General features: G+C 36.0%; 1 protein-coding gene across 1 annotated transcript; it reads left to right on the forward strand.

Annotated features, from left to right (window-relative positions):
- Positions 1-800: 800 nt before the first annotated feature.
- Positions 801-7,081, forward strand: FAM221A (family with sequence similarity 221, member A; the record flags this gene model as incomplete). The annotated part of the gene is made up of 6 exons (XM_010182342.1): positions 801-974; positions 1,447-1,637; positions 3,870-4,076; positions 4,894-5,001; positions 5,648-5,736; positions 6,995-7,081. Coding segments are annotated over 6 exons (832 nt in total), but the record flags the coding sequence as incomplete, so codon positions are not given.
- Between the last annotated feature and the right edge of the window lie 3,278 nt (positions 7,082-10,359).

A 10,359-nucleotide genomic window follows, 5' to 3' on the forward strand; every position in this document is an offset into this window, starting at 1 on the left:
TTAACACACCCAAATAATAACTGAAATATTTATAGATATTAATAAACTAACCTTCTGCATAATTAAGTGCTGAAATTAAGACTAAATTGTATATTTCAGATTTTACTTACTGTCTTCAGTTGTCTCCGTAAATGTAGAATTTGGATGCTGCTCAGCAGTTCCAGTTACTCAAAGACCTTGAATTTGAACATAATGATAGCTTAAAACAAATGGACCTGTCTGAGGTGTGAGATACAGCTGCTATCAGCTCTATGTACAGATATTATTCTTGCAAAGTAGAAGACAGCGTGGATGTATTGTTTGTTACTTTGATGGCACTGTAGTTCCCGACTTCCAGTTGAATATTCTATTCAGACTAGACTAAGATTAGATAACCTGATACAAGCCAGCAGTACAGGTAGGTGGTGGTGGGTGAAGTGACTTGCCAGAGGTCATACAAGAAGTCTGAGGCAGAGCTGGCTGGTTACACAGCCTTTGATGCCCATTGCTTTTTCTGCCGTATGAACAAGAGCTTGGTAGTTTGCCTCATTTTTTTCCTTCTCTCTTACAACCCTGGCTTTCAGTCCATCATAGCAAATTTTTTAAAAAGAGCATTATTCTTAAAATTTCTCTAAAATCAGCTATTATTATTATTATTATTCTGTTAAATGTATGTCACTATAACAGTATTATAAAAGCTAAGATTTTTTGTTTGCATTTACAGGAAATGCATTGTTATATACTATTTGAAAAAATATCTTGAGTAGCCTACTTTTATTGCCCTAATTTTCTTATTTTTTTATTTTATTACATGCTTACAGAATTGTAGGTGATGATGATGGAGGAAAGCTCTTTACCCCTGAGGAGTATGAGGAGTACAAAAGAAAAGTATTACCGATTCGGTTACAGAACAGGTTGTACGTGAACTGGAGATCACCAACGGGCATGGACTGTAAGCTTGTGGGACCAGAGACGCTGTGCTTTTGTACTCACCGGTAGGAATCTTTTCCTTTTTTTGAGCTGTTGTATTTTTTAAAATCAGGAATATGTAAAATGTTTCCAGATACATTTCAGTACAGTATAGGCAAGTTAATTTAAGGTCTAAGGGTTGAGAAAATTGTGTTTTAAATAATAAGAAATGTTCTTAAATCTATATCTCAATATATTTTTTTGAGACCAAAATGATTTTGTAGCCTTCAATAAATTCAGCTTTAAGGCATGAGTTATTGTAGATCAGATTGATTCTGATAGTGCTGTAAAAATGAAACAGAAGGATTTGTGATATTTAGGTAATAAATAGATATAAAAGCACCTGAAATTATGCATTTAATTGAAAATTAACAATTAACAACAATTAATATAAAGATGCTTCAAAACAGAACTTGTAAGAGAGACCATAAGCCTTTCAGTTAGTTTTCTGATGAATACTAACAAACTTGTAAAAGTCTCTTTTTTTGCCTGTTTTAGGTATAAACAACACAAAACGGACTATGAAGTGATTCCCAAAGACCGTCCTATCTGTGTGCCATGTAGAGTGAGCCATTGTCCGTGCCAGTCCTATCACTACGTCCCTCTAAATGGCACGCAGCTCATCCGCTGTAGATGCAAACACTTTGCTGATCAGCACAGTGCAGCACCAGGATTTTCATGTAACTCCTGTAAGTTACTGCTGGGCTTGCAGTGTTCTTTGCTAGAAAGTTTCACAGGAACAGCATCTTAGGGACCTGTATTCTGCCCAGAGCATTGGGTATATGCTGCACTTGTCGCTGATGTGTATTTTGGTCCTTGCAGAAAGATGGAAAATGGGAAGGAAGGCACGGCCTTTTGCACCGGAGGGTTTAGAACTACTTCCTTGGCTTCCCCAAGTTCTGTGAAGGAGTTTCTTAACGGTTTGGTTAGGTACATATGGAGACGTTAGGCAGCACGAAAGCACACCATTTGGAGTTTGTCATTTCCACTGCTGCACGTGTGTGACTTTTCTACTTGAACTTGATAGTTTGAGAGAGAGAAGTGTTGATTTCTGTTCCTCTGTTGCCTGGTTGAATACAACGTTCATGTATTTTTATATCTTTTCTCAACTCAGTAGGAAGTAGCGCTCTATTGCCAAATAGTACTATTGTTAGCACTCTAACAAAGCAGTTCCCGAGCATACAGATTGTGGGTGCAGAAGTGCAATGGGAATGGAGTTTCAAGCAAAAGCTTTGAGAAGGCATTAAGAGGAAGCTTTTTGCTTCAGTTGTTCGAGGTTATTGTAATGAAAAGGTAATAATTATTAACCATAGAAACTAAATAATGCATAAAGATGTTTTAGTTTGAAACCTCAAATTATGTAAGATGAAGATTTTTTTGTTAGAGTTCCATACTGTTAGTAAATTACTTTCATGAAGTCTGTCTAATTTGTACCGGAAAAATCATTAACAGCTTTTGCTGGATGAGAATCATATCCCACAGAATAAAACGTAAAATACTTATATGACAGCCTCTCAGGAATTTGCTCTAAGGAGTGTGAAGGTCTTAAACATGCAGTTGGATGATTCAGGTTGAATTCTTAGAACACAATGTTTTTAATAATCATTTACATTATGCACTTTTTCTGGTGTTTCTCGAAAATACCTGACACTTCTGAGGGCTTCAAAGATTACACAGAGAGAAGTGCCAAGACTTATTTCTGTTTTGGGCATGTGTTGTTTTAATGTATTAGTATTAGTCTAGTCCAGTGCTGTATAAATCTAATGTGATAGATAAATTAGAGATGTACTCTTGTTTTTAATAGAAAAATATTGCTGTTGCTCTTTATATATTGTATATACTTTATTCCGTATCCAAACACAGAGTAAGAGCTCTGTTACTAAGGAGTGCCCAAAATGATACAAAAAAGCCTTTAATAATTTTCAAGAGTGTGATCCTTTGAACATATTACACCAGACTTAAAAAAAGTCTTTCTTGGTGCTCTGCAAAATGAACTGTAACTGGGAGTTGGAAGCAGCATAATTTGGATAATGAAACATTTGCTAAATCAGTTCCTCAGTTTCTCATTCACATCATTGATCCAGCAGGGTGTTGATGACAATCTTGGCTGTAGCAGAGCAGATACACCACTTCACTGGCTTTCTGAATGTTGTATGTCATTTGTGTAACTATTTCAGTTACATCCTGTGGCTATGTAAGCTTAAAAAAACCCTGGAAGTCATTCTAATGGTACTCTTATGTAGAGCCTGTTTTTCTGCTCAGCCTCTGTTTTGTACCCAGATAATTTTGCTAATTTAAAAAGACATTTAAATTGTGATTTTTATCATAAATTGTGTTTTGAAGTTTTCTGGCCATGCTACATTGACATGTGCTGGAGATAATACTGCCAAAATTCTGGCAGGTTGTCTTCTTTACCTGGTGACAGAATGTTTTCTCTTTTTGTTTCCTGTGAGGGGTGGGATAGAAAAGGGTCTTACTAATGGCAATGAACACAAGTTGCGACATAAGAAATCCAGTTAGATATTAGAAAAGTAACGTCTGCTCCAAGGGATGACCAACATTGGTCCAGGCTGCTTGGAGAGCTGGAATCTCCACCCTTGGAGGTACTCAAAACTTGATTGAGTGAGACTCTGAGACTTGGATGATCCCTGAGATCTAATCCCCACATTCATCCTTTCCTGTTTCATACAGCATTTTCATATCATGGTGAAGAGAGGCTGTAAAAGGTTTCAGCAAAGACAGCTGATTTCTTTGCCCCTAATCACATATGTGCTTCCAAATAGAAAGCACAGCTGGATGCTTCTGTAGTGAAGGAACTCCAGTTTTTGACAAGATCAGTTTAGGGAAACGCTTTTTTGTCTGCAATGAAGTATAAATTCCATTACCATCTCACTCATTACACATATTTATTTGTTAATTAGGTTCCAAGTGTTCAGGCTTCCACAGCTGCTTTACCTGTGCGTGTGGTCAGCCAACGTATGCTCATGAAACAGTAGTGGAAACGAAACAGGAGCGCTTGGCCCAAGGGAAGCCCCTGGGGCAGGATGTTCCTTACGCCGCCATGGGAGGACTGACTGGTTTTAGTTCGCTAGCAGAAGGCTACATGAGACTCGATGACAGTGGAATAGGTAAGTGCAGCAGACCTGAGATGAAATTTTAATTCTCCAACTAAGTAGTTTTGAAAAGTAGTAATTTAACATAGGCTTTCACAGTTGGAAGGCAAACTGGATCAACAGAAGTATGACTTAAGACGGACTTTTTTTCCAGCAGTTCTTAGGTGTAAAGAGACTGCTATGACCATCTTGTCCAATTTTCTGAAGTGAATTGATAAAAAGTAATCAATAATTTTGGTGTTCAACCCAATAGCTTCTGGTTGAAGTGAACCATATCCTTCAGAAAGAACGCTGTAACTTCTGTTTTTCTCATAATATTTCCATGTTATATTTACATTAATCCTTTAGCCTAATACTGCTCAGGTATTTTTTGGTTTTACAGTTACAGCATTTTTTTTCCAAACTCAAAGTATAATAGCTGTATAGCGTAATAAAGAGGTCATTTGTAGAACTTTATTTTTGACGAGCATGTTAGTTGACCTTGATATCTCTGCTGCTCTGTAATTTTGTGTCATTCAGTAATGGACACATTTTGTTGTGAAATAGTGTTTTATTTATTATTGCCATGTACTCATTATTTTGTTTTAAAACTCTGATCTAGTTTCCTGGATTTGTCTAAAATTTAGAAACTATGGCATAACTATAGTAATCAAAGAAACAAAGCTTTTCATTACTTTTGAAGCCTTTTTTGCTTTTGTAAACCCAAGTTCATGGGGGCTGCTGTAAGTGTTGTAGATACTGATCTGTAGGCTTGTTTTGAACCCCATAATGTATTTTCTTAATATATCTCATGAAGCTAATGTTTATTTTTATTTGACTTATTTTCTAACAGGGGCTTCTGCTGATCTTTCAGAAACCCATGTAACGAACATGGATCATCCATTTCTCAAAGCATTTCAGAGACCTTCGAGTTCTGCTCAAACCATGTCACAGATAGCAGGTGCTATATGAGTAGGATAATACTGTTTTACAGAAAGCATTTAATATAAAATTAATTTGTTTTATGAGTTGAAGGATGCTTAGGGCTAAAATCAAAGTTAAAAATGAAAATTACAATTGAAGCCTTGTTATGTGAAAAGTTAGTATAACATTCATGTACTTGAAGTGCTTAGAGTAACTGTTTTGTTACTGCTTGTTATTTTTGGTCATGATGTGCTTTTTAAGTTTAATGATCTTTTTCTAGCATTTGGTGTCTTGCCCATGAATGGTGTCACTTATTCACTGGATCAGTTTTTAAAATTTTTAGTTCCTACTAGAAGCTCATAATATCTGAATGGATCATACATATTCAGTGCAATCTTGTGAAACTGCCTTCTGCCAGAGAGTCTTTTCTGCATGGAATTACGGATTTAGTATAAGAATTTAGCAATTAATGTAACTGTTGAACTGCTCCAAGACTATTGATAATAGCTGCTAGCCTAGACTAAAGAGGTTACTCTTTGTCCCCAATTGCTGTGGTTTGTTACTTGCCTGTAGAGGTGAGTTCTCATTTTAAATGTTTTCCCAAATGTAAAATATAACTTACAGAACAAGAAGTATCATTAATGAAAAAAGTTTTGTAGTTTTTCATTTTGTTATTTCTTCAGGTGGTTCTAGTGCCACAGGGCAGGTTTCTCATGGAAAGCATTCAGAAGATGATGATATGGCTTACTTTGAAAAACGTTACCAGGAACGGGCAAGTTACTACATTTATTGCTTAATTCAAATATATTTGCACAGGACGATGTCTAAAAAAGATAAATATATTATTTAAGTGGCATATAAACACATTATATTCTTTGTTCTTTTCATAAGAAAACACTAGCTTTATAAAATAAAGTTTTAAATACAATTATGAGCTATTGCAGGATTTCAGAGGTCTTTTATGTCTGGGATGGTATTTACTTTAGCTGGGCAAGTTTTTATCAAGGTAACTCTCTATTACAGTAAAACAAAATATTTTACTAGGTGACAAAAAGGAACATCAAAGCAGACTCACAGAAAGTCACCTGTGACACTTAGGGATGTGTCTTTGCTACCTCATTTATCATTTTATGATGTTCTTTTCCTTATGAATGTCTGTGTAGTTGGGCTAAATCTGGTGCATCTTTCTTAGATGATCTGAATCACCCCTTTAGAGGTGCTTCCTCTACCCCACTGACTGTACTGTAAATTTAAATGCCCTGTGGTGTAGGTTACTTGGATGGTTAAATACTTATTCTTTCCCAGCATCAGCTCCTTTGGATTTTTGATAGCAACATAATGTTAGATGAGATGCAAAAGTCCACGCGTCCCTTTTATGTAATTGCTCTAAATAGTTCATTTCATTCACTAATGTAACAATACTTGAGAACAACTGTGGCTTCTAAAAACAACAGATGTATTTATTTGGATAAATAGTCTTACTACAGAAGAGCAGAGTTAAATGTATGTATGCTGGTAAATCACACCATGATACAAGAGCCTACTCTGTACAAAAACCTTGTGACAGGAGGAGATGACTGTGGGTCAGTGAGGAGACATTGAGATGGACATTTAGCATCTACCTCAGCAACAAACTTCCTATGTGATTTTGTGCATGCTGGTTAGTCTACCTGTGTCTGTTACACGCTGTAATAAAACTTATTTACCTTTCATTGACATAAAGATAAAACTGTGAACACTTGTGAGGCACTTTGGCCTCAAGGGGTATATAAATACCTAGATTGCCATTATCAGAGATAAAGGCAGCCCTGGTTTGAATAGGAGAGGAGCTGCAGAGCTGTGGATGTGCTCCTTTGTCTTGTGATGCAAAAGTAAGCAATGCTAGGTTGAGCTAATAATGATCTGTAGCTCTCTTCATTCCATATATCACTCTGGTGAATTTATGACTGGATGCAGAGGTTTAATATTGCATTACTAGCTGACTTGCAAGTTAATGCTTGAACCACTGTTGGTGTCTTTCTTTGTTACAGCTGAAAAAGGAGAAGGCTGCTAAACGGAAAGAGAAAAGTCCAGGGCCATCACAGAAGCCATGAGATTAATAAATATTTATTATATGGCACAGAGTTATTGTACTGAAGAGTATTTTTTGCGGTGCCAACCTGCATATTTGTATTTTTTATTTCTTTATTCTGATGTTTTGGTCTATTGTGAAATTAATTATCTCATCATAAAATTGGTATCAGTTTTGGTAATCAGTGCGTTTCAAATCTCTAGAATTGTTACACAGATATTCCTTTAAGAATGGAAAATCATATTTACAGATTTACAGAAATGTTATTTAAGATCTGTATTTAAGTATTACATTGTAGGGCAAAGAAAATACATGTCCTATTCTTACAGTTTTATGATGCACTTTTTAAATTTGTAGAGTCCATAGTACACATCTTGTTCATGGATTTTAACTTGGTGGGATTTGTTCTATTAATACCGACATTTCAATCTTTTCTTTAAATCTTTTTTGCTTTTCTTCCTGTTGCTTTCATTGCCTTTACGTAAAATTCAAACATACCCTTCTTCTGTCACTTCTCTAGGCTCTGCTTTTGCCAATGTATAAATATTTTGGACATGTGAACTTCTGTACATGGGTAAACCCATTTCCACATATACTTACTAGCTGTTTGAAGGGATCCTGCTTGTATTCTTTATCCCAGTTTCCTCTAGTGGTGCCATTCCCCCAGTTCTGTTTGTCTGATACTGTCCATTACAATGTTTCTGTTACACTAAACATCTGAAAACATGAAGTGGAAATGGACATGCTATTTATTGCATATAAACAACTAATTATGCACTGTTTGATATCAACTTATTTACCCGGCAGATCCTCTTTTATCATGTGTGATCCAACACAGACGGAGCCCCTCAAGAAGGGAGATGCGCTTTTGTATTCTTTGTCTGTATTCACAGCTGTGGCAGTATGTGTTGTCTTAAAGGCAGAGGACAGGAAAATTTAAAATTAGGTAACTTCAGCAGCAAGCAGTACAGCGAGAACTTGGTGTAGTTATTAGTGTTATTACCAGTTATTACTGGCAGAGGCTACAGTTCAGGAGGCAAAAGCAGAGCCTGAGCTAACTTTGTTAAGTCTGCTTTAAAAAGAGAGGTGTAAGTCAGTTTGTCCTTAAAAATAAGTCTCTGGGACTGAAGACTTTTCCGGTGGTATGTGTGTGCTGAGACTTTATAGCAGAGTTGGGAGAAGTCTACAAAGCTCTGGTTCCCATCAGAGAGAATGCCTCTGTGTGCCTGATCAGAGCAGGAAAGGAGGTGACATTGAATGCATTTGGTGCAGGGCATCTTGTATTTTTGTTCAGATATCAGCTATGGGAGGAGGGAGGGAGTGCATGCAGGGCAAACAGTGACTGATGGAGGCATCTGGAATTCGAGTGAGAAGGGAATGGAAGGCTCAATTGCCCAAATTCAGAGATTTAAAAAGGCCATTTATCTTAACTCCGAGTTATACCGCCGTTACTGCAGATGCCAATCAGAGAGGTTAATCTGTTAATTTAAATGCGTAATATAACAAAGTGTCTAATGAGTGTTTTAAAAGTACCTTGACCTTTAAATTCTACACTGTAACATACTGCTTTAACTTAATAAATAAAAATATTCATTTGAGCTCCCCCTTCTGGTCCTAATAAGCAGTCATTTCTACAGATACTTAAGTGTCTTAAGTAAATGGGAGATTTCGTAATAGAATTGCAAGAAACAAACAAATGTAAATAACATTGGTAAAAAATGGTAGATAAAAATATAGAAAAATATTTCAGTTTTCAGAGAGATTATTACAAACTTAACAGTGCAAGTTTATTCTACTCTCATATTTATGAACGTGGCTATACCCATTAGGGAATGCAGTTCTAGAAATATATGTGTGTATATTAGAGATGAGGCTTCTCTATCGTTATAGGCAGAGGTTTGAATAGTTACAAAAACTTTGTATTTTGTGTTTTTTTTTAAATACTGATAACTTTTTACTTTTAGGAAAGAATGTATTGTGCTTTTATTGACATTTTGTCAGTTTTACATTATGTTTTACATTATGTTATGTCAGTTTTACAATGTCAGTTGACATGACTTGTCAGTTTGAAATGTTTGCTCTGCCAGATTCAGTCTTACTAAACTGTAGTTTGATCACCATGAACTGGTTTTATCAAAGTAAATTTTTAATGATTTTATTCTGTGCTTAAACTTACTCAAAATTTCCACTTAATTGATACTAAAAAGTTACTACATTTATTTCATTATATTTTTAATTGGAAAACAGGTGGGATCATAAAAATGTTAACTGTATTAAATATTGCTTAGGAGTTCTGACCACTTTTCACCCATGTTGATGATGTCCAAGTAAAAGAAACTCACTTTCCTTGCTGGAACATGAACTTCTGACTTCTTGGTATTCATGTAGTACTTTTTTTGCAGAATTCTTATTCATATCTGTACATGAAAAACTAGATACACTATATCTCATAATGTTGCTGGCAGTGAAAACTGTACACTGATGTCATGTTTTATGTGAAATTTGCACTTAACTGGAATTACTCATATTTTTATCCTGAAAAAAATCATTCAATAGGATCAAAATTTCAACCTCGAATTCTATTGAAAAAATATCTTTATAGTTCTATTAAGAAAATTTTTGTAAAGGTAAAAGCAGAAACAAATTGCTAGTACATTTGCCATTAACACTGGTCGTTAAATAAAGAGCTCAGTTTAATGTATACGCTTGATGGTTTGTTTTCCTGAGAGCAGTCGTGAACTTTGAACATAATGTCCTGGGACAGATAAGTTATCGGTTCATCTGTATGATTTATTTGTGGGCGTGTATCTGCCGTTCAGCTAGACACATTAATCGTTTCTGACTCTAATCCAAGCAATCTGGCATGGGAGAAATGGTTTGTTGTCATACACAGAGTGCTCTGAGCTGGTAAAGCCTAAATGCGTAGGTCTTCGGCAATACTAAAGCACTTCTCATTTTTTAAATAGCTGGCTTTTGAATCAATATTTTGTCATTATTATAAAACTCCTAGAGTGTAGAACAGCATTTTTTTCACTAGTTTTAATCATCCTATGAAAAGGCTTAGATGCACCTTGGCTATTTATGATAGTAGAGACTGGTCAGTGATCCTAAGTGGAGGGCAGGGGACTCCTTTCCCTTCTGCGCTCCTCTGACGCTAAATATGCCACGCGTCTGTCTGTCTCAGGTTTGAGAGGAGGGGGAATGCGATGTGTGAATTCACAGCCAGTAACAGCATCCGTGCAGAATTACTTTGTCGAGTTGTCAGTGTCTTTACAGCACGCTGTGCATATTAAACGCTTTGCAGGTCTTGTGTCTGCACGTCCC

Source organism: Mesitornis unicolor, unplaced genomic scaffold (assembly GCF_000695765.1).
Source record: "Mesitornis unicolor isolate BGI_N332 unplaced genomic scaffold, ASM69576v1 scaffold13894, whole genome shotgun sequence".
Taxonomy (NCBI): Eukaryota; Metazoa; Chordata; class Aves; order Mesitornithiformes; family Mesitornithidae; genus Mesitornis; species Mesitornis unicolor.